The sequence below is a fragment of the Pollicipes pollicipes genome, unplaced genomic scaffold, assembly GCF_011947565.3.
Source record: "Pollicipes pollicipes isolate AB1234 unplaced genomic scaffold, Ppol_2.1 Scaffold_5658;HRSCAF=6696_pilon_pilon_pilon, whole genome shotgun sequence".
Taxonomy (NCBI): Eukaryota; Metazoa; Arthropoda; class Thecostraca; order Pollicipedomorpha; family Pollicipedidae; genus Pollicipes; species Pollicipes pollicipes.
The window spans coordinates 182,470-207,463 of record NW_023596729.1 but is presented as its reverse complement, the minus strand read 5'-3'; the positions used below and the strand labels follow the sequence as shown (position 1 = coordinate 207,463).

Genomic DNA, 24,994 nt, shown 5'->3' with positions numbered 1-24,994 from the left:
GGTGTAGGTATGTAGGTGCCTGCCAAGTTGGAAAGATATCAGCTACATGTGTAAAGCTCACAGCAATTTGATATTTACGTTTGGCCGAAATTGATACTGCAAGGCGCTCTGACTCGGTACTCAAAGGCATTTCCCTAGCATCAAGCTGTTTGACCCGCATGACCAAAAAGGTCTACTGTTGCCATCAACAGAGATGGCACCTTTGTCATCCACCCGACCCAGAATGAAGCACACGATTCTAAAAAATATACTGGAAATTGTCGTAGAACAAACAGATCGAAACTTACCGTAAAGTTATCATCGAACAATCAATTTCGACCAATGCATGTTTTCTCTTTAACACGACCACGATTTTATTACTGTTTTTTACGCGATGTAATTATTGTTTATTACACACGTTACTAGACCAAACAAACGCGGTCGGCCGCTAGGTGTAGGGTGGCGGTCGCCAAGCGACAAATAGTCGAACCAACCATCCCTAGGTGTCGAGTACAAACCGGGCCCGCGCCATTCACGGGACGGGCCCGCGCTCCTTCCCGCTTGTGCGTACGATACCGACCGCGAGCGGCAAGCGAGCCCCGCGCCGAGACGGGTGAAATACTCCACAACGATCCGTGCTGGCTAGGCAAACCCCAGCCCCTTTGATTTACTTGAGAATCGCTAGAAATGTAGAACACACGAGATGAAGTGGTCAATTCTTGTCCCCATCATCAGCTTTGAGATGGAAGGCTCGTCGGCCTACGTTGACGAGGCAGGAATATTCATATGTATCTGACGTGTTTTGTTTCTGTTGGTGAGATGCTCCTGCATTTTCCTCTTGTGGACCTCCTCCTCTCTCCTAATCGGCACGACTCCCGTCCCCGTCGCTTGACGAAAACCGTACTGAACTCCATATCTGACCATGTCCTATCCTATTTGAATGGGGCCCTACGCATCTGTCGGGGCCCCTCTGGCCCTCTGTTCACCCCTTCGGCCAAACTGGATTGTTCGGAGGCCCTGCACATTGGGTCTTGGTGTTTGAATTTAGGGCCTTGCGCTCCTTTCGGAGCCGTCTGATAACCTGCTCGGGTACGCTCCATGTTTCGAGGGCCCTCCACACTGAGTTTTGAGCACTTCTTATTTCAGTGGAGGGCCCCATGCTCTTGTCGCGGCCCCTTCTGATAGCTGCTCGGGCACATCCCATTGTTGGGGAACTTCTACGTCGGGTCTTGGGTACTTTCTATTTGAGTGGGGGGCCATGTGCTCTCAACGGGGCCTCCATCTGCTAACATGCTCTAGAGCACTGGATCATTCGGGGGCCCTCTTCATCGTGTCGTGGGTATTTCATATTTGAGCGGAAGGCCCTACGCTCTGTCGGCGGCCCATCTGTTAACCTGTCCGGTCACACTCGATTGTTCGGGGGCCCTCCACATTGTATCTTGAGACTTCCTATTTGAATGGATGGCCCTTCGCTCCTGTCGGCGGGCCCGTCCGTTCATCTCCTTTGAATTTAGGACCCTGCACTCCTGTCAGGGTCGTCTGATAATCTGCTCGGGTACACTCCATTTTCGGGGACCCTCTGCACAGGGTTCGGGTACTTCTTATTTGAATGGAGGGCGTTTGCTCTTGTCGGGCCTCTTCTGATAAGCTGCTGGAGTGCATCTTATCGTTCGGGGGATATTTCCATTAGGTCTTGAATGCTTCCTATTTGAATGGAGGGCCTTACGCTTTTGTTAAGAGCCCTATCTGTTAACCTGCTCAGACACACTCGGTCATTCGGGGGCCCTCTACATTGGGTCTTGGGGACTTGCTATTTGGATGGAGGGCCCTGCGATTTGTTGGGGGCCCTATATATACCTGCTCGTGAACTGGCCATGCGCTCTTGTTAGTGCCCCCATCCGTTACCAGCTCAGGCACACTCGATCATTCCGAGGCTCTCCATGCCTTGTTTTGGTTACTTCTTATTTGAAATGGATGACCCTATGTTGTTGGCGGGCCGCATCTATTAAGCCGCTCGGGCCGGTGGCGGATATAGACGGGGAGGGGAAGGTACGGGACCATGCACCCCATGAACCATGCCGCGGGGACTTACAGGTTCCAAATGAGCCCACAACCGGCCTAACGAACGCAGTTTTCTAACAAAACATTACACACAATGCAATTGGACTTTTTTGGTCACGCAGACGACCAAGCACGGTTGCTGGCAAAAGTTAGAAGTTCATAAGCAGACGGAGTTAATTCTTTGCTGATTGAGGATGTGTTGCCTGGGGACTACGTTGCCCTCCATCTCCTTGCATTTTATCGTAAGGACTAACGCTGTTAGTTGTCGTTGTGGGACACTATCTGGTTCCATGCCTGAGCACCTTTGATTGATCAGGTTTTTCTCCACGAGTTTTCCCGTTCTCCCAAAAGGCTCTGCACACTTTTTTCCGGGGCCTGAAATGCCAGGGTACACTCAGTCGCTTAAGGGCCCATCGTATTGGTATCGGGTTCTTTCCACTTGCTTGGTGGGCCTTGTGCTGTTGATGGAGCTTACATATGGTAAGGCACCGGGACACTCGAGGCTCAGGGCCCTCCACTTTGATTTAGAGGTCGTTCCCTTTGATTTCATTTTCGGAGGGCTCTTCACTCCTGTCAAGGCTCTTGCTGTCAACCTGCCCGGGTGCTCTCGATCGCACAGGGGTATTAATCCATGGTCTTGGGTAATTCCCCTTTGCTCAGGGGGTCCTGTGCTCTGGCCGGGGCCTTATATGTCAGCCTGGCGGGGCACTACCGGTCGTTTAGGGACACATGACGTTGGTCTTGGGTTCTTTTTGCTTGCTCTGAGGACCCTATACTTGTTGGCAGGAGCCTGTTTGTTCGCCTTCCGTGGCATCCATGATTGTCCAGGTTCCGTCTCTATTGGCATTGGTGCGTTAGCCTTAGATCAGTAGTCAGATATGCGCCGATGAATTTTTACGGGTAATTGTCGAACGTACTTTTACGTGCTGCCGACGTCGTATGTGTCGCTTCCTTTGGCTATTGATTGTGTGACTTTTTATACTTGTGCATCACGTTTTTAACATATTTTGAATGTTAGGATATTATGCACTCTCTCGTAACAAAGGAAGAATTCTACATTAGGTATCAGCCACTAGCTGATTACATCGTCTAGTCGGCTATCCGTAAATAAGTCGAAAATAAAGTTCGTTCTTGGTTTTGATGGTACTTAGCAGCCAACTTGAGGTTATTTTCCCTGTTTTTTTCCGAAAACATCTGGCTTTAAAAGCACGGGATTTAACATGATCTGTACAAAATGAGTGAGCTCCATGTATGTGCGTACGTAGCACGCATAGCTTTGCAGGGCAACGCTCAGTAAAATGAGTTCCCCTTTTATTAAACACACACGCACACACACACGCACACACACACATATATGTATATAATATAAATGTTTATACTATTTATCTGCAAATTAAATGACCGGAATGCAAGGATATTTCTAGCGGAGCCCCAAACTCTAGGGGGCCCCACAGTGTCTTCAGGCCTCCTCCCCTTGACGAAATCCTGGATCCACCCCTGCCTAATGGGCTTAAATAGAGTAAATTTAGACCTAGCAACCCAAGACCAATTGTGAGATCTCGGTGAGGCACATCGTTCGTTTTTTGCGAGGTTTCATCTTGTTAGCTTGCAAATGGCGGGTCGCGTTATACTCCCTCCCCATTCACTATTCGTTCGCGTTATGAAAAACGGCAAATCCAAACAAGGGCGCCAAAGCTGGCATCGTGATGCTGACGCTCAGCCCCGTCCGATGCCAATCAAGGTGAGATGTGACAGAATCAGATGTATAGAAGGCAAACATCACGTGTAAGACTCGAGACAAGTTGAGTTTGGGGCTGTGCGCAAAATTTGTATGGTCGCCCATTAAAATGGGCTTCAAAGTGATAGGTTTATGCTTACTTTGTCTTGGTCCGAAGAGTGAGTGATCATTCAACTCCAAAAAATGCACTTAGTGACCTTCAGCCTCCGGAAGTGTTTCTCTATAACATGCTCACTTGATTTGGTGTTTGGATTAGAGCCCTTTCGACCAGAAATAGTCAGTTCAGGGCTACGGGATAAAGGAAAATAGTTAACGGTGGGGCAGAACTGTGTGCGCCTGGGGGGCCAACCGTTGAGGTTTGACCCGTGCATGCGCGCTTGGTTCCCGGTCAGCGTCTCCCGTCCCATGGAGCTCCGGGCCCACTCGTGGCTGACGCATGCAGCCCGCCCCGGACAAGAGGGGTGTCGGAAGAATTCAGGATGAAGCAAAATAGAGGATAACAGAGACGGATGCACGCTCACTTAGGTTTGTGAAAGGCATAAGTGACTCCAAGCCTGCCAAAAGTCCCAACTGCGGGCCCTGTGGCAGGCTTCAGGAGAAAGAACGGCTGCGGCAGTAATACATTATTCAGTGAGGGTGAAGTGTTTATTTTTAGATGAAGCTGGCGTCGCATCCTTCAGTAAACTTATATTTTAAAGCGATTTACACTAGATCGAAAAGCACGGCCGTCCAACGGCAGTCTCCGCCGAGTCGTGGCCCCGCCGATGGCAGTGGCATCTGTGGGGAACATTTGGAACCACGCCGCCGCGGCAATTGCCGTTGGCGAGGACGGGCAGCGCAGCTGGCCTCGTCACTCGTCGGCGCTTGGATGCCAGCCGCCGGCGACGCAGAGGACTCAGCCTCTGGCAAGATGGCGGCCGGAACACCCGAGCGCGGCGGCCAAGGCCGCCGTCGGTGCGGCCGACGGCGGCGATAACTATTGTAGGTACACACATGAACACGACTACGCCTAGGATAGCAAAAGTACAAAACTGCAGCGCTCCCGTTCACAGTCCGAGCCGCCGTTCTGGCGTCAGAAGCTGGCGTGTGTCGGACTGATCACTCGGGCGGACCCCGCATCAGTACAGTCTCCGGCAGACCCCTCGACGGCGCAGCCCGCACGGTCGGTCGGGGGCGCCCCCTAGCCCTCGCGGTCCATCTGCCTCATCGGCGCGCACTCCTCCAGCTCCAGCTCTTGGCCGCGTCCGCCGCCGGCCGGGGGCACCCCTCGTCCTCCGCACGTCATCCCTCTCACTCTCACTGCCTGTCTGCTCGGGCGCCGGGGACGCGCCGCGGCGTCGACTGGGGCGGCAGGCCGGCCCGCCGCCGCGCCCGGCGCGCCCCGCCCGTGCTGGCGCGGGCCGTCACTGCTGATCGGCGCTGCGCGTCTGGCCGAACTCTGAGGCGGAGACGGAACGCAGGCTGCGCGAGCGCTCGAACAGCGACGGGTCCGTGTAGATGGGCTCGCTCGGGTCGTCGAACTTGCGGCCACGCGGCGCCGGCGGCCCGTCCACGTCGTATGCCGGGTTGGCGCTGCCCTGGGGGAAGCTGTGGCCCATCGGAGACGACCTGAGGAAGCATGACACCGGTTATAGCTATACTACACTTGACACTTTCCGGCACACCAGGAGAAAAGATTCCACAGAAGTGGCGGTCGACACATTTAATACATTTGTGATGGCTATTATTTCATAAATAAATCGAATTAACGGCAGCTAGCTCAGCGGCAGCCATGCCCATCACAGCACCGAGACTGCACTACCCACGCACCGTTTTCCGTGCAGGAAGGAGAATGTGTTCTTGCCGATGCCAGGAGCGGAGAAGGCTCGGGGCAGCGGCGAAGTCATATCGGCGTCTTGATTCTTGTAGGCGAGCAGGCGGCTGCGGCGGAACCAGAGGCCGGCCAGCACGGCGCCCAGCACCATCAGCACCATCAGGACCACCATGGTGGCCAGCAGACCGTAGTACTCGGCCGACGAGATGCAGACATCCTCTGGAACCTTCACCTCCTCGGCCACCAGCTCCTCCCGGGTGTAGAACACCTGCAGGTATAGCACAGGTGGGTTCAGCGTCAGCGCAGCCTTAACACAGCTGGCAGGGGTGTGTGGCGACGGCAGAGGCCCGGCATCCGGCCCATCCCTGCTGCGATGTTTACTCCGAGGACTCTCTGAAGATCGGACCCAACCCGCGCCGGCTGCGCGACAGAGACGACCAACCTCCTTCCACCCGTGCTACGAGAGTCGTGCAGGACCAGGCGCGCGTCCGTGGCCGGCTTTACTCACGCTCATCAGTCGCTTGACATACTCCTCGCTGTCCTTGGGGTCGATGTCGGGCCCGATCTCCTCATCCTGCGGCTCCACCGGCTCGTCGGCCGGGTCCGGCAGCGGCAGCTCCTCCGTGGCGTTCTCAGGCAGCGCGCGTCGCCGCCGCCGGCCGAACGACACCTCCTCGCGGCCGTCCACAGCGCAGGTGGCCTGCCACGGACCGGGAGGGCGAGGTCAGGCTCGAACGCGGACCTGGGCGGTACCGCTGACCTCTCGAACGGGTGCGAGATCTCTCTGAGAACTCAAGTACCGGCCTCAATCACATATGCAGGTGCTTGGCATTGACATGTGAGGTTACTGAGGTCAGCAGCGTTGTATTGCCCGTCCCAGCCACACTCGTGAACCCAACGGTCTCCGCCTCACACGTGTGCCGGTTTTCACCGCACACCACATCCACAACTGAGAGCCTGAGGCACAAACGGACGCAGACAGAGACTAGAAACTGCTAGAGACTAGCAGGCATACCATCTTAATACACGTCGGCGAGGTCGCATATCCAGCAACGTTCTCAAACCACACGTTGCCTCTTTGCTCTTCTCCACCCGGCACTCCGACCATTTCACTCAGGATCAACTCGACGTGACGTTTTGATAGCGACGACACTAACATCCACCACGCCAGTTTCCGACCGGTGGGGTGGCCGACGCATGCCGGAGGCGTACTCACCGGACGGCAGCGCTGGCGGCACGGGCGCACGGTCGCCTCGAACAGCAGGTAGTTGGACTGCGGAATCTTGAAGGCGCTGAAGCGAGCCTCCAGCCCGTTGCCGTCGCGGGACAGGTCCAGGCCGGGGAAGAGGCGTGGGTCTGTCGGACATCTGGGCAGACAAGCAGCCAGGGTCAGTTCGGTGGCCCGAAAACTAGGTCAGCTCATGTGTCCGTGCGCTCAGCACTGTCGATGTTCGACGGTGGCCGCGAATACATGTGATTCTGACGCGAGAAATCGATCTAGAATACCTGAACGCACTCTGACATGGAATCAATGCTGTCACACTTTCGCTCCGCCAAACCAGATTGCAGCTTCCTTCAAACATAGCGACATGGCGAGCTTGCTGCCGCCCTGGCGGTCAGTGGCGGCCCTGTCCTACACCCAAGCCCATCCCACAGGCTGCCCATCAGCCGCCCCGGTCGGTGGCGGCCCTGCCCGACACTCAAGCCCATCTCACAGTCTGCCCGCCAGCCGCCCCGGCCGCGCGCCGCCTACCCGTATCTGTCGATCAGCTCGACCGAGCGGCCCGAGTACGGGTCGCGCGCGATGACGTTGGTGGCGAAGATGTCGGTGACCAGGTTGGAGCCGGACTGAGTCTCCAGGCGGAAGGTGAGCGGGTCGCCGACGGCGATGGTCGTGGTCGGCCGGCCCTGGTACAGGATGGCCAGGCGCACGCGCGAGTCCAGCACCTCGCGCGCCGGCAGGTCGATGATGGGCGTCAGCTGGCCGGGGCTGCACGCGATGACGTCATGGGTCAGGCGAGCGCGACGCTGAGCAGCACGTGCGGCGTGACTCGAGACGAAGAGCTGGTTGTGCTGCGCGGCGCAGGCTTGGGCTGTTTTCAAGAGTTGCTCAAAACGGCTCGAATTAGCTTACGCCCGAGTCACATGGCCGACACTTTCAGCGTGTATTGTAGTCATAACGTGCTAAGATCTTGCCATTTTTGAATGTCTCAACACCGCTTGAGGCATCGCTGCTGGGATCAACATCCTATCTGTGCTAGAGCGCCACATAGACAAGATACCTCAATTAGGATTTAGCATTTCCATCGGTCAGAAAATGGCAGCGCAGTCGTTCGTTAGTTTACCCGCCGCGTGGTTTGACCACCTTGGAATTTCAGCTCAGCTCAGCCTTCCGACGCCTGCCTTCTCACCTGGCTGAGATATAACCGGATGTGACGACAGCCTCACCCGGCCCTTGAAAGTAGCAGGTCAGGTTGTAGCGCTTGTCGAAGTTGGTCTGCACGTACTCGCTGAACTGGACCACCACGATGTTCTGCATGACGTCTCCGAACTGCCGGGCATGCGTGACAGAGCTCAGGGCAGGCATTGGCACCGCACCCAAGCTCAAGGGGATACGCGTGCTCTAAACAACGCAGCGCCTCACGCGGCTCGGGAGTTGAAGCATGCACGCGCGCGTCGGGGCGTGTTTTATATGGTGTACTAATTAAAGGCCTTGTCATAATGGAGTGAGCTGCGCCTTCGCCATCGAGTTACTTAGAAAGGCATAGACTTTCTTGGAAAGACTCAAGGACACAGATATCACGGTCGTTACAACTAACCGCATTCCAATGGGCTGTAGATCACCTCGCATGGTAAGGCCGCGGCAATTTCTTCCCTCTTATCTGTGCTTTGCGTGGTTCGTACGGGCAAGACCGGCTGAATGGGCCGACAACACCTGACAGGCTGGAATATCCGTCCACCATTGGCCGCGGGCGCACTGTATGCGCGCTGCGAGCCAGTAGGAGCCGTCGGCCAGGGTTAGAGCACCTACCCTCTGCGTGCCGCAGGCAGGGAAGCCGCCGTCGGCGCTGATGCGAAGCGACATGACGCGGTCGCCGCGCCCCACCACGCTGCACTGGTCGTAGTGCCGGTACGTGTACATGCGGCCGTAGAAGGGCGCGTTGGCCTGCAGCGTCAGCTCCATGCCGTTCTCGTCACAGGTGGCGGTCACTGCGACGGCGGGGCAGGCACGGGCAGGGTCAGAAGCCGGCCCGGTGACCGAGACTCGCAGGCAGAGCTAGAGCTCCGGCCAGCGGGTTACCAACTGACATGGAGGCAGGGTGGGGGCTGAGGCAGACACGGGAACACAGACTGATCCGGGGTATGGTGACTAGCATTGTGACCGAGTAAGATTTAATTCAAAGCTAAGTCACGAAGGGGTCAGAAGTCAAAACCGGTATTGCGAAGTTTAGCGGCCGCCGGTCAGGATGAACACGTGGAGCACAGGATCTTTCTCTTTTTATCGATCCTTTTAAGCGGCGCAGCATGGATGCAGCTTAGCAGATAATAATTCAGTAATAATATGGCAGACAGTAATTAAATGTGCGATTATACGCACACGTGTATATATTCTTTCCTGCATAGGGTGGTCTTATAAGGCTTCACTGAAGCGCGGGTGTCTCACCATCTCCTCCGTCGGTGCTAATGAAGCCTTGTTCGGAGAAACCGCCGCCCCCGCCGACGAAGCCGCCCGGTCTGCCGATCCCGCCTCCGAAACCACCGCCGAGACCGTTCCCGCCTCCGAACCCGCCGCCGCCGCCGAACCCGCCGCCGCCGCCGAACCCACCGCCGCCGCCGAACCCGCCGCCGCCGCCAAACCCGCTGCCACCGCCGAACCCGCCGCCGCCGCCGCTGCCGCCGCTGAAGCTTCCACCACCGCCGCCGAATCCACTGCTGCTGCTGCTGCTGCCAGAGAAGCCGCTGCTGCCTGAGAAGCTGCCGCCACTTCCGCCAGACGGACCACCGATCTCGTGGTCAATGCAGTTCTCGATGCGCGAGCGGTCGTAGTAGTCGTAATCGCGGTCCATCTCGAAGTACCGGTCCTCGCTGCGCGAGTCGCGCGAGTCGAAGTTGCTCAGCTCGCAGTTGTCCAGAGAGGCGCTCGTTCCGGATGAGCTGCAACGGAATCGGCGAGCTTCGAGATACAAGGTGTAATTGGAAGGCAGCGATCATGTGTGAGTGTTGAGTTTTCGTGCGTTGTGCCTTTCATTCGCGCAGTGGCTGCACCTACATGAACTGGTCAGGAGTTGAGGAGTGAAATAAAAGCAAACATTCAATGTAACTGCTGCCCGTCAAGAAGTGGTCCGAAACTTAATTACTGTAGCTGTCACCAGATGAGGGCACGCTATCATTTACGCGATAGGATTGCCTATACAATAATTGATGTGCGTGGGCCATCCGCTCCCAGCTACTCTAGCATATAGCAGGTTTGATAAAGAACCAAGAGACCAAAGAAAATGAAACAGTCACTGCCACTCGGCTACCCCGCACCTGTATCTGTACGAGAAGGACTTGCAGACAAACTTCTTCGTGCGCACGCACTCTTCCTCGCACTGGCTGAGCGAGGAGACGGACAGCCGGTCACTGGTGTGCTCGGGCCTCAGGCGGCGGCCGGTCTCCTTCAGCGTGAAGCGGTCCTCGAAGCAGCTGCGCGCGCGGCTACCGAACCCGTCGCCGCCGAACCGACCGCCTCCGCCAAACCGGCCGCTGCCGAAGCCTCCGCCGCTGCCGCCGCCGCCGCCGCCGAAGCCGCCGCCGAAGCCGCCGCCGCCGAAGCGTCCGCCGCCGCCGAAGCCTCCGCGCCGGTCGTCGTAACGCCCCTCGTCGCCGTCGAAGGGAACGCGGCTGGAGCCGCCGAAGAAGCCACCGGAGCCGCCTGGTGGCCGCGAGGGAGGTCAGCGGGGAGGGGAGGGACGCCAAACGGGTCAGGTGCTCTCGGCGCCCCCAGTGTCCGCAGATCCGAAGCTGCGTGGAAAGCAAAGCTGCATGTTTATCAAAGCGGTTCTTCTACCACGGACGTGTGATTGCTCATATTCTCTTTATTTGATGAATTCAATAATCATAATTTAAGTTATTCATTCGAATAAGAACTTGGTCTCGCTGTAATCAAAGTAGTTTGTACTGTTTATGCACTTAGATGCTCCTATCAGGCAATATTCTAACATCTTTTCAGCAAACAGCGATGTGATGTTATGCGCAGACGGTTCAGACCAGCGCATATCACGGCTCATGCAGGCTCAAAATGCAATCATACCAAAAACGCCTTCAAGGTGCAGCATCAAGCATCAGCATGCAATCTCAGTTCATCAGGCTTCCCTATCCATGCTGTGGCGACCCAACGCCACGGTCGGAGCAGCCATCGGGAGCATTGCTGTCAGTCATGGACGGAGATGCGTTGCAGACGCGGTATGCTGACGTCGCAAACCGGGCAAACCGATCCGAAGATCCCGGAGAAGGCCAGCAGGATGCGGGGAGATGCAAGTCGATCCATCTACGTCTGCTCTGACTACGGAAAGAAATTCGTAAGAGCGAACTGCAGGAACGTCTAGCTACGCATCATCATGTCGGTAAAGCTGGAAAGCACGCCGGATTCAGAATGTGTCCTCAGCTACCCCCAGCAGGCTCAGTCGCCGCAGTTGGGCAGCCAGGCCCCGCCCTCTTGCGGCCGTCCCGCGCGGCCTCTCTACCGGCCTGGATCGCAAGGCTGGCACCAAGCCTGGGATACGAGCGTCTCCAGGCGCGCATGCGCTGTCCGCATGCAGCGTGTACCTAGCTGCCTGGCCGCCGGCGGTGCGTCGGCGGTCGGCCGCGAGCCGTTGGCCGCGCCACTCGGCCGCTGCAGTGCGGCCCCGTCCTGCTCCGGCAAGCTAGCGTCGCCCGATCCTGTCGAGGCCGCGTCCAAGCCGTCCCCGTCACCAGCGCGCGAGACAAACCGGTGCGCACCTGCGCCGCCGCGCCGGTCGTAGCTCCAGTCTTCCCAGCCACCTCCCTCGGAGATGACGCGGGACTTGCCGCCGCCCGGTCGGTACACGGTCGAGCCGCCTGACGCCCAGCCTCCTGCCGAACCACCACTCCATGAGCCTCTGCCGCCGCCGCTGCCGCCGCCGCCTCCGCCACCACTCCACCAGCCGCCGCCGCGACCGCCACCGCCACCGCCGCCGCCGCCGCCACCGCCACCGCCACCGCCACCGCCACCGCTCCAGCGGCCACCGCCGCCGCTCCAGGATCCGCCGCCGCCGCCGCCGCGCGGCGGGGCTGGACTGGCGTTCGGATCCTCGCCGCCCTCGCTGACCAGAATGACGGTCGGCTTGGGCGGAGGTGCATCAACCCCGATGGTGTTGTCGCCCGGTGCGCCACCGCCGCCTGCCGAGCCGCCGCCACCGCCGCCGCCGCCACCACCCCTGCCGCCGCCACCGCCCCCAAATGAACCGCGCGGACCGTCGCCGCCGGGCCCGCCAGCGCCGCCGCCGCCAAAGCCGCCCGCCGGCCGGGACTGGCCCCATCCGCCAGAGAAGCCGCCGCCGCTCCCGCCAAATGTACCTCTTGACTCATAATAACTGCCGCCGCCGCCTCGTCCTCCTTGGTAGTAGCCGCCGCCGCCTCCGCCGTAGCCGCCGCCGCCGCCGCCGCCGTAGCCGCCCCCGAAGCCGCCGCCACGGCCGCCACCGCCGCCGCCACGGCCGTCGCCGAAGTAAGTACCACCGCCGCCGCCGCCGTAGTAGCCGCCGCCGCCTCTTCCACTGCCACCGAAGCCGCCGCCGCCACCACCATAGTAGCCACCTCCGCCGCGGCCGCCACGACCAAAGAAGCCATCTGGAGAGGGGCAGTATGACGTCACGGGGCACGGTGACGCCACGGTGGTGCGCCCGTCCCTAACCAGTCCGGAGCCCGTATGTTTACAGCAGCCCGTCTCGACTGGAGTCTTTACTGCCCGGGGCGTTCTCTGTCCGGAGCATCGTTAGTCATGATTCCCCGTCATTGTATGATCTGTTTCTGCCACCAAAATCCACGGTCCGTGGAACCCAGTGGTGGCCCATGTCCGCTGGCAGCTGGTTCCAGTGACGCCACAGGTCGGAGAATCTCCTCTGCTACAGCCCGAGCACCATATGAGCTATCTCTCCTCAACGCACATGGACTAGGACAAATGGGTCACGTGGTGGCGGTCAATCACCCTGGGTCATGGCGTCACCTGACCGGACGGTTCGGTGTCCGATTTCAGGTCATGCTCCTCACGTGACATGTCCAATCGTGTCCTTTGACACCGACGCTCGTTACGCTGTGCTCCGCTCCATGGCGGGGATATGGACCGTCGTTCCGGTAAAAAACCGAAGAGATACGCAAAGTGCAGATCAGATTCGCCGCCCTGGAGGTGCCTACGCTCAGTATGCCTCGGTGCCAACCTTGAGCCATCCAGGTAGATTATATAAGCTCTTTTGGATCACATCAACGACATTTCTCCTTGTCATGTACCCGTAGAAATAATGCTGAAGAATTTGACGCATACCAGTGCAGTGGCTGCATGTGGTTTTGACTTTTGGTGTATTGCCTCATCTGTTTTGAACGTCTTTTTATGCAAAATAATTGTGTGGAATACGTGCCAGCATATCCAGCTCCTCGGCTTAGCGGCCAGGTCGTCTTCCCGGCTAACCTAACCTTATTCCACAAATGGATTTAGTCACAAATTTGGGACATTGTACGCTGCCTTCGGACACAACTTTATAAAACTCAAGAAAGTTTGTCCCACAGGTGAAGTATGCACCTCGGTTTTGGCTATAGCCCAATTATGTTGCCTCACTCGTTTAAACGCAAGGTTGACGTAAGCAAAGCATTGCAGCTCAAGCGCCAGTTGTGTCACTAATGGATGCAGCAATCCGGTCTGGGATGGGGCAGACCGTGCTGTCAAATTATGTATATATATATATATATATATATATATATATATATATATATATATATGAGTGTGTGTGTGTGTGTGTGTCAGGTTCTTTAAAATTGCAACAGATGCTTCCTTCTTTCCTTCGTGTACTTTTCAGTGGATTTCTGCTTTTAACAAAATAGCCCCTTGGCGACCTAACAGACTAAATGGTCGGGACACCGACTCATGCAAACCGCGCAAGTCACTGAACCACATGCGGTACTGAGAAGTGTGTGACGAGGGGCCATGGCTGAATGTCTGCACTCACAGCACGGGAACTTATCGAATATTTGGCCAGTTTCGTCTGAAAGTAGATATGAAAAAGATGAGGACCATGCTGGGAAACTTAAGTGCACGTGCTTTGTTGTCACAGGTCATTCATTGCCGTAACACTAAGCCACTCAATAGTTGCATTGGACTAAATGGCATTCGCAATAGATGACTGGACAAAAAAAAAAAAAACAGTTGAAGCGTGCGGTGCAGCTTTGACTTGCATTCCCTGAGGCAAACTGTCTGTTTTTCGTGTTTGTAACCGGATGCAGCTGTTGGCATTAATGAAGAACAAAATATGTTTAACAACTCAAGTCATTCCGTGCCAAAATCTAACCCATCACTTTCCCTCCGACAATCCAGTGATTACATAGGAGCCAGACTGCGATAGTGATGAAAGAAAGACTGGTAGATGTGACTTGCCTCCAAGCAGGTTCTCGTAGTAATTGTAGTCATCGTGGTAGACCAGTCGAGCGCCGCCCATGCCGTCCTTCTGGTGGTACAGCTCGCACATGGAGAACCGCTTGCTGTACGTCATGGCTTGGCAGCTGCCGGCCATGAAGGAGACCAGAGTCAGCGTCCAGTCTGATCCATCCGCGCACGAAACTCACTACACCTCTCCTTTCGTGCTTTCAAGGCAAATCCAAAGGCATAAATAAAGTTTAAGCTCATGTAATTTCAAGCTTTCAATCCTCGAGCTTCTCTAGTATCCAACAAGATATAAGTGACAATGGCGTACCATTTAACATCCAGTTCCATCAGCTCGGATAAAAAGCAATGGGCCGGTGGCGGACGATAATAAGAATGCCTCTACTTCAGAAACAGCGCCGTCGCACTCGATGCAGCCAGCGGGCCGGCCGCCTGCCCTGCTGGCGTGGAGCTAGCCCACTCACCCTGGCGTCTGGAGGCAGGCCAGCATGCACATCCTGTCAGAGGTGTCGGGCAGCTGGGTGATCACCTGGGCACCCTCCAGACGGTTGCGGCTGTACCGGCGGAACGCCGTCACGTACTCGCGGTCCGCCTCCCGGTGCAGGCCCTCTCTGGGGTGGGTGGGCACGCGGGTCAGGTCAGGCACGGACAGATTAGGGCAGGTCAGATTAGAGAGGTGGACTCACTCTGATGTGGAAATGTCTACGGGGTTTTGAGTGTGTGTGACAGCGCTTTCTTACCAAAATTGAGTAAGACGCATGCGAGGTTTAGGGTTGAAATATCACTGGATTGGAACTACAACAGGAGGGGGCGATCAGCCTGGTGACTCGAGACACATACACTGCCGACACCGGCTACAGTTTTGAGACGGCGAGCGACTGGCTGCTCAGATACCGGCGATGCCGTCGCCCCTGCGCCGGGCAGGCCGAGACGCACCTGAAGAAGACCTGGTCGTCGCCGCCGGGTGCCGGTCGCCGCCCGTCGGCGCCGTCGCCGTCGGCGTTCCGTCCCGCCCCGGTTCGGTCCGACAGCTGCTGTATCACTGCAGGAGAGGACGGCCGCCGTCACCGTCACGCAGCGGAAGGCGCACCTGCCACTGATACCCGCCGAAGACTACACACATACACAAACACACACACACACACAAAGTTAGAGCGAGAGAGGGGGGAGAGAGAGGGCAGGGAGAGAGAGAGAGAGAGAGGGGGGAGAGAGAGAGAGGGAGAGAGAGAGAGAGAAAGGGAGAGAGAGAGAGAGGAGAGAGAGAGGAGAGAGAGAGAGAGAGAGGGGGGGGGAGAGAGAGAGACAGAGAGACCGTGTGACCACTCTTTGTACACAGGAGCCGATCTTACACCTGGCAGACACAAATCAGATACCGACCGGACACTGTTTACATGTCGGCCAATGGCTGGCCAGGGCCAGTTATCCTACAAGTATCAATAGTTTTAAATACCACGCCTACAGATTTTTTGCGTAATACCATACATCTCCGTGGTTTATGCTGAAAATGCACCCCAGCCACCGACGACTCGACCTCATCATCTGGCAGTGCCGCGGCTGGCCAGCAGCTGACAGTGCCGCAGCTGGCAGCGCCGCAGCTGGCCAGCGGCCAACGGTACCGCAGCTGGCCAGCAGCCGACAGCCCTCGCTCAGTCTCCCCGGAAGTGGCGACTCCTCACCGTGGTCGAGACACATGAGCTCCATGAGGTTGGTGTCGTCGCGGCTGTCAGCGCCCCGCGTCTCTGGCGACACGCTCAGACTGTCGTCCTCCAGCAGGTAGCAGTCGCCCGTCTCGTTGGTCAGTGGCTTGTACTCCAGCGCCCGGCAGAAGATCCTGGCGGGGGGGGGGGGGGGGAGTGCGCGTCAGTGCCTCGCACTCGTCCTGAGCGATCAGTCAAGCAGCATGTTTAATTTGGTTCGCCTTTTTAGCGCTTAGTCGTTCTGGCGCAATTGTAAGATGTGGGTGACGGCTCGCATTACCTTCGCGCTCCTACAATACGCTTCGTTGCATTCCAGATGTGTAACACATATCTTTGTATTCCTGTTTGATCTTTCAAAAAATATACATTCACTTAAAAAGGTGTTCAGACCACTGAAACCATACTTTGTAAGCAAAGAAGCGCACTGATCTTTGAAAATAAGTGCAGTAAGACCACTATGCCTCAAAGCAAATGCACAATTTCTTATAAGCTTGTTAAACATTTCTGCTTCATCGTAGGGTACTGGCGGTGCGGGCAGCTCCACTCACTGCTGGTGCTCGGCGCACTGCCTCTTGCACTCCTTGACCGAGAGGTCGCGGACGCGCGTGGGCTTGTTGGGCGTGCGGAGCGAGCGGTTGGCCTCCTCGACGAAGATGAGGTGGTCGGGGCCGCTCGCACCGGCGCGACTCTGTGATGGACACGGCTGGTCAGGGTGAGCGGCGTTAGCATCAGGAAGTGGAGGCGGGGCGACGGCGGGCGACGGCGCCGCACGCGGAGACGGCCAAGAGAAGCGGAACGAATGCGAGGCAGCCAACGGAGCGGGCAAGAACGGAACAGAACAAGCCGGTGGCTGGCGCTAACCAAACACAAGTGAGGGCGGAAAAGAATACGAGTGCAGACACAGCAAAACGTAGGCATGCGGGCTTGCTTGTTAAAAAGGCACGGTAAGCAGAGCACGCAACACATAGTAATGATTATGTACAATGAGAGTACTAAGCGATGAGGACACAGCAAACTCATTCATAAACCCACGGTTGAAAGGCATAACGTTCTCCCATTATTGTTTACCGTTTTTTACGCGTCCCATGAGGAATGATCATGTCTACAATCACTACACGTATGCACTAATAGCCTGCTAATAAATAACAATGCACTTAACCACACCTATTTACGTTGGGCAGCAGCATGAAGAAGTAAAAGTGTGCCACATATTTTTCATTCGCAAGCTGCGGGTACGAAGCATACCTCATAATTTGGGTTACCTGTTAATATTAAGGCACTGCGATGCATCACTTTATCTCATAATCTTGACTAGCCAGGTAAAGAGGCGCAATCTGCCGAGTAGTTAATGCCTTCGGCACACACATGGGGGCCCGGGTTTATATCCCCGTTACGCCATGGCCCCTGAGCGCTACTATGCATAGCCTACGGGAGGCCTTTGCGGTCGCTACCGCTCCATGACAGGGTGCGCGAAAACGTGCGTCGTGCTCCTGTACAAATATTTACCAGGTGAGAGCTCACCAGTTTACCATCTACCAGAAACAGTGGCATCACTCCACTGTGCTGGTGCACTCGCCCTAACTAAACCACTCTACTCCTGGTGAGCTGTCGGGTACTCACTCTCAAGGCACATGTTCTCGATGTACTCCTCGCCGGCCTTATCGACAAAGAGCGCCGGGGCGGAGCGCCACGTGATCGGGCACATGAAGCAGGTCTGGTTGACAGAGTTGTACGAGGCCGACCGGCACACCTCGTCCTCAGAGTTCAGACACCTGCGGCCACACACACCTTGTCCTCAGAGCTCAGACACCTGCGGCTCCAGACACCTCGTCCTCAGAGTTCAGACACCTGTGGCCACACACACCCCGTCCTCAGAGTTCAGACACCTGCGGCCACACACAACTCGTCCTCAGAGTTCAGACACCCGTGGTCACACACACCCCGTCCTCAGAGCTCAGACACCTGCGGCCACACACACCTCGTCCTCAGAGCTCAGACACCTGCGGCCACACACACCTCGTCTTTAGAGTTCAGACACCTGCGGCCACACACACCTCGTCCTCAGAGTTCAGACACCTGCGGCCCCAGACACCTCGTCCTCAGAGCTCAGACACCTGGGGCCACACACACCTCGTCCTCAGAGTTCAGACACCTGTAGCCACACACACCTCGTCCTCAGAGTTCAGACACCTGCGGCCCCAGACACCTCGTCCTCAGAGTTCAGACACCTGTAGCCACACACACCCCGTCCTCAGAGTTCAGACACCTGCGGCCACACACAACTCGTCCTCAGAGTTCAGACACCTGTGGTCACACACACCCCGTCCTCAGAGTTCAGACACCTGCGGCCCCAGACACCTTGTCCTCAGAGTTCAGACACCTGTGGTCACACACACCCCGTCCTCAGAGTTCAGACACCTGTAGCCACACACACCCCGTCCTCAGAGTTCAGACACCTGTGGCCACACACACCCCGTCCTCAGAGTTCAGACACCTGCGGCCACACGCACCTCGTCCTCAGAGTTCAGACACCTGTGGTCACACACACCTCGTCTTTAGAGTTCAGACACCTGCGGCCACACAAAGCGGTCGACTTGATACACGCTGGGCTGCTGCTGATGTAAAAAAGCTATCTTGAGAACCCCTTGAGTCTCAAGACTCTCACCTGAAATTTAAACCTGAGTGCATTTAAATCGCGTTGAAAGTATGATCATGTTGCAGGTGGCAGCGCTGTGATCGTAGAGCTATCCAGTTTTTTAATTCGCATCTTATGGTCAACGGCAAAATATCTTAACACGCGCTCGAGTGGGGTTCAACGTGAAAAATGAATGGCAGATCTTCTGATGCAACAAAATTAAATTTAACTTGTTAGGCTGCTGACCTTTGGGAGGTCAAAGTCAGGCCATGTCTGTGAGCGAAGAGCATTTCTAAGGAATCGGTCTATGTGATGCAACAACGGAGTGTTAGACAAAGCCATACCTATCTGAAAGTCTTTTAGACAACAAACCAATTAAAGATATAATAACAAAAACTAATTGACCTAGGGTCAGGTATGAAGGTTACACCGAGGCCAAAACTAGCCTGCCTTTTTACTCAAGGGCTTGGCTTTGTGGGATAGTTTCTGTTGCTCATTTTCAATCTCTGAATGACAGGCACCGAAACAGAATGTTCCATGGACTTTTTAAAGGTCAGAGTAGGTCACTGACCTAAAATGACTGAGGTCAACATCTAGGCCTGGGAGCACTTAAGACACCAATCTGGAGTTTGACCTTGTTTACATTATCTGACCACAAGGTCATGACCTAGGAACTTTAAATTTTGATTCAAATGAGTTTACGTACAGGCCAATCCACCCTGTGAATTTTGTGTCTCTTGGTATTTTAGTTTGTTAGGTCTCAGGGGTCAAGCTGACCCTCATCCGAGCAAAGAATATTGAACCGGCTACCCAGGTGCGTGTTAATCAAAATCATTCCTCGTCAAGTTTGGTTGAAGCTTGCCGTTCCTTACAAACAAGGCTGTACTCGGCGTCCTCTTGTTAATAACATCGCATCATCTACTAGTTAAACCATCGAGATTTTTAACGGACGGCTGAAATCATCTTCTGGCCGTCATACAAGCCTACCCGATTCAGAATAGCCGTCGATATTGGGCTAAAAGTCCATAATTCTTTAGTCTTTTTTGCAGCATTCTGTAAAGAGAGTTACACCGCTGCGCTGGTGTGAGTACGACGCCAGTCACTGCCGGTATGGCGGTAGTTGTCCTGCCGCGGTCTGGCAGCGCGCCCCGGTGGGTCCAGTGGACCAGGTGGGAGTCGCCCGGTGGGCCCAGTGGCCCAGGGGACTCAGGCGACTCAGGTGACTCACATGCGCTCGCACGTCAGCCGGTCCTCGACTCGTCGCTCGGTGCAGTTGTTCCGCTGGGGTCGGAAGCTCTTCTCCAGATGACGCTCGAAGACGTACATCCGCTCGGGACAGTGTCGGCTGATGGGCTGAGCTGGAGAGGGGGGGGGCGAGAGGTCAGACACAGACGAAACTGGGTCACATGCTCCCAACTCGATAGCGTCGAGCGCACAAAAAAACAAGACGCGTCACTTGGAAAACGCCACGCACTTGCGAACAGCTAATGCTTAGCAGACGTAACCTTTAAGAATGGGATAATTCCTTAGACAATCGTCCTTGTCTGGTGTGTGAGTACGCAAGCAACGCTCAGGCCTTCTGATTATCTGACCGTTGTCTGAGAGCACTACTGTTAGACCACCGGGTCCTCCCGACAGCACTGCCTGAAATGCAAACTAGTCGGGTACATTTTTCCGCACCAAAATTCCCAAAAAGCTTGTAGGCACCAGTTAAATAGCACATTTGCCGCGAGTGTATTGCCTGTGTGATCGGGCTTCCACTCACAGGGCATGCAGACTTTGTTGAAGTGGATGTAACCAGGCACGCGGACGAAGGTGCCGATGCCGTCTGGGGTCGCCTTCTCTTCCGTCAGGTAGCACATAGACGAGTCGTACTGGCCATTGCCGTACGGTTCGCCTGGGGACAGAGACGTGTTGGCTTGAAGGCGACGAGGGACATGTATGGTTACCATGCGACATAGCTCCAAGGGCTATGTCGTATGGTACTTCGAGCTGGGTGGGTCAGTTACCCTTGACAGTTTTAATTATCTGTGGTTTAGCGACGCTGCCAGCATCTGAGGACGTTGAGAGTCGTGACCTATCACGCCGACTGGCAGACGCCGATGAAACTTTTGGCTGGCGGCTAGGTTTGAACCCACGGTCCCTCGCACACGGCAGTGCACGAGAGCCCTATCACATCGGCCGGCCTGTCCGCTTCTTGCTTTTTGAGTGTGATGATGTGCTGTGGGTCTTAGCTCGGCCCAGGTCATCCGAGGTCATCCGAGCGGTGCCCAGCAAGCGTCAGCTGAGCGCAGGCGGCTCTCCCGCACCGCTCGTGATGAGGGTCCCGCTTACCGGGGTGGAAGTCGATCGATCCGCAGGGTCGCAGCAGGTTGTTTTGGATCGTTAGGTCCTTCAGGCATGCGCGCTGACATTCCTCGAGCAGTTGTAGCGGCAGCACAGACTTCGTCGACTGCAACAGCCGGCAATAAACGGCTGATTTGCGCCCACTCAGCAGACACGTTCCAACGTGAGTTGGCAGAGCGCAAACACCACTCCAAGACGGGGCTGGAGCTAATGTGTGTGATTTGGTTGGTTGGCACTGAACGAATGGATTAGTGGTTACCACTTTGTCGTAAGTTTATGGGAAGTAGCTCGAACTATTTTTAGACAGACGGCAAAACAATGGAGTGGAGAGGCTTTGTTATTTTAGCGGTTGAGTGATTATGAAGGGTGAGCTGCGGAACAAACTGCAGAAAAGCTCCCTCCGGAGCGTGACATACTCGGAATAATAATCATACGATTATGCAGCAGTAACACGCACTTTTGAGGTCGTGTTCGTCACATGCGGCCGATGGTCCCACCTGGTCCTGGTCGTATCCCTGCAGTTGGTATCCTGGTATCCTTTCGTAGACAAGCTGGCCCTTGCCGTTGTCGCAAGTGGCAATCTCTGTAGTTGCAGCTGCAACGAAAATAGCGTCTGAGTCCAGTTCCCATGACAGACTTTGTCTTCATCACTATGCAGCCTATCATGCTTATCCATTATGCATTCCACGTTACTGCCTCATTATGACCCATAACGTGACCAGCATTCCTTGATTTTAGTCGGATTTGTAATGGTCCCAGAAAACAAGCAGTGTTCACTAGAGCCATGATGGAATGTAATTCTAAGTTAAAATATGTTCGAATTGTATCAAGACCAACATAATTTTCCAAACCAGAATGATTCTGGAGTGTGATTCATTTCCAGTTGTCTTAACTTATTACTTACACGTGACGATTACGCATATCGGAGTAATTTTATCCAGGTGAATCCAAATCAGTGTAGTACAAATAAATAGATATTCATATAATCCAATATTGTGTATCATGGTATATATATATATATATATATATATATCGCTTATATACATAAGCGTATACATATATATATATATATATATATATATATATGTGCTCTGATTGGACAGGACTACATTCAGAATTGACACGAATCAAACAGATCCTGGTGAACAACGGTTTTTCAAATTCTGACATTGAAAACGAGACACAACGACATATGACAAGACACTTTGACAGCAAACCAAGGCAAGACATCCAACCGACCGTCAAACTGTACCATCAAAATCAAATGACATCTGCTCACAAACAGGATGAAAAAGCTTTATGGGAAATTATCTCTCAACATGTTAAAGGCAAAAACGACCACAAAATGGACATTGTCATTTACTATTGTAATAAGAAGATATCGAACTTTCTTATGAGAAACAGCCCAGACAAACACGACAAACTGAAATGCACCAATGTAGTGTATCAATTCCAATGCAACATGGAAGGCTGCAGACTTCGTCCCACACACTACATTGGTGTGACCACAACGACACTCTCACGACGCCTGACAATGCACTTACGTGACGGGGCACCTCTGGACCACATGCGACAGGAACACGACATGACATTGACACGACAACAACTGACAGACAGCACTGACATTTTACGGACGTGCAGTGACAGAAGACGCCTTCAAATTTGGGAAAGCATATTCATTAACGAACTCTCTCCGGCCTTAAACAGACAGACAAATTCTTGCAGAACTCTTGAGCTACTAGGTGGTGGGCGGCGAGCACTTCTGATGTGATTGTGACAATAGTGTTCCCATTGTGTCTTTGTGATGTTCCCATTATGAGTGTTTCTTACATGTATGAAGATGATATGAATAGCAATCCGTCTTACTTCAATTAGTTGTGCTTCATTTATGTTCTCCGTACTAAAAGATGTTTTCCAACAGTAGTGCACAATTTTTCATTCTTTAAAACTCAAAACTGATTTCTTGTGCAATTTAGTCTTCTCCGAAGATGAGATAAGATCTCGAAACGTTAGAATGGAAGGAGTGATGAATATATGAGTAATTTTGTGCGAACCGTCTTTAATCTAAGCGATGACGCAAAGTCAAAGGCCCGGAAACTAGAACGATGCATCAAAAGGCTCGTTAATGCTGAGTCAGCAGTTATTTTTAATCAAGCATGCATCAAAGAAAGAATTCTGCCAAAATATTTCAACATATATATATATATATATGTCGCTTATATATATCGCTTATATATATATATATATATATATATATATATAAGCGATCATCCGCAATCCGGTCCCGTTCGCGCAGGGCATGGCTGTACGTCAGAGTCGTTAGAGCGGCAATCACGGATGGAATAACTGTTGGACTATCGTCCGCGTTTGGTAACTGCTGTGAACGCACAGGTTCTACCAGTTCACTCCCGGCCGTGGTCCCATGTTGTTGAGTCCTGGTACGGAGTGGATGGTGCTCGGGTTTTGGTCGTGTACGCGTCACAACCCAATTTTTCTCCTTGGAATTCCTGGGGTCTGAACCGGCGTTTTATTACGGGATGACAATCAGTCGACGGACATGATCGAGTTCGAGATGCGTGCTCCTGGAGACTGCAGAGCGGCATGCGCAGGCATCCTCGGAGACCGCGCCACTGCCCCGCCGCTAACTTTTCAGAAAGGATCGCAGCCGAACTTCTAACTTCAGGATAGCCACAGCTTAAAAAGGTCGGTAGTCCGATGCGAACGACACTCAGGAATAAACAAATGTTACTAGCTTAACAGGAAAGCGATAATATTTTCCGTTTGACTGAGGCGGTCTGGTGTGAATTATTGCCGAAACACTTCCGTTTTATGTGAACAAAAGTCACTGCATAGCAGGCATCAGGGCTCGATCATTAAAGAGTAGTTATAGGGGAGATCGTGCAGCACCAAAGTCCACCAACAAATACCGTATATCTGAGTCATCAAATAGATATGAGCTGCCCGACAAGATTCGTCTTATTCGATGGTGTTGTAACGAGTGACATCCATTTAAATGCATAGTGCCAAGCCTTTTCTCAGGTAGCAGTTCGGACGTAATGTCGTCACTGTTGAGAAGCATAAGCGGCGCTGGCACCAGCCTGGTATACCTTTGCGGGCTGACGGAACCTCGGGCCCAGTCGTGTTGGCCGGCACAGTGAGATTCATCGCAGCGCTCAGCAGAGCAATGGTCGGCGACCAGATCATCATGATGACGTCACAGCTTCAGCGCCGTCCCAGGGTCGTTTGCACTCGACGCAGCCAGCCGTGCAAAGTTCCCCGTCAAACAGCCCCAGTCATGCCGCTAACGAGCCCAGCGCATACCGGGGCAGGGCCCGACACCAGGCAGCGAGGGTACGCCGCGGGTCACCGCCACCGGGCTCTGCCGGCCACCGTCACCCCTGCTGCCGGGAGCCGGCGCCGCTCCGCCGCCTTCTCCAGCCGTAGCCGCCGCCCCGCCCGCGTCCGCCGCCGCCGCCGCCACAAGCGCCGGCCAACACCGCTCAACACCGTCACAGGCACCGCACCGCAGCGCGCGCGGCAGCCGACGCGCCGTCCGTCCTACCCGCTCCGCTCGGTCGGACAGCGGCGGATCGGTGGCCGGCCCGCGAGCCAATCTGGCGCGCCCCACCCAGCACCGATCATTTGGCGCGCCCGCCGCCGCCCGCGCCACGTGACTTCCGATTGGCGCGCCCGGGCGCGCGCAAAACTCGCCGACGCGTCGCGGCACGTAGCGTAGCAGGGGATGCGCCGAAAAAAGCGCCTCAGCGTGCGTGACGGACGGTGGAGCGGTGGGGCCCGCTGCGCGCCGGCGAGCGAGGCCGTGCAGAGGGGAGAGAGAGGCGCAGATACCGATTCGAAAACGTGGTGGTCAGGGCGGGGGACGGGCAGAGAGACCAAACTCAACTTCTCGTTATTCGTCCCACACCTGTTTTTTTGCAAGGCAGTCGTATTTTTCGTCAGATTTTACGCTGCATTTCATGTCGCGACTAGCGCGGTGCTGGCCAAGCGATTTTCTGAGAACTTCTCCTACGGCACCAGAATATTGGTATAAATCTAAGCGGTCATGAATTGT

At 54.9% G+C, this 24,994-nt stretch overlaps 2 protein-coding genes across 2 annotated transcripts; both read right to left on the bottom strand.

Annotated features, from left to right (window-relative positions):
• Positions 1-5,181: 5,181 nt before the first annotated feature.
• LOC119102131 (uncharacterized) lies at positions 5,182-9,379 on the bottom strand (the record flags this gene model as incomplete). The annotated part of the gene is made up of 8 exons (XM_037225485.1): positions 5,182-5,386; positions 5,588-5,859; positions 6,100-6,291; positions 6,808-6,958; positions 7,345-7,581; positions 8,003-8,142; positions 8,623-8,801; positions 9,256-9,379. Coding segments are annotated over 8 exons (1,500 nt in total), but the record flags the coding sequence as incomplete, so codon positions are not given.
• Positions 9,380-9,472: 93 nt separating this feature from the next.
• LOC119102130 (uncharacterized) lies at positions 9,473-24,292 on the bottom strand (the record flags this gene model as incomplete). The annotated part of the gene is made up of 14 exons (XM_037225484.1): positions 24,030-24,292; positions 21,420-21,517; positions 20,911-21,028; positions 20,342-20,473; positions 19,805-19,934; positions 17,562-17,713; positions 16,611-16,644; positions 15,921-16,075; positions 15,181-15,286; positions 14,709-14,855; positions 14,239-14,363; positions 10,416-10,506; positions 10,122-10,349; positions 9,473-9,746 (listed from the first exon to the last, which is right to left on the bottom strand). Coding segments are annotated over exons 1-14 (1,890 nt in total), but the record flags the coding sequence as incomplete, so codon positions are not given.
• Positions 24,293-24,994: the final 702 nt, after the last annotated feature.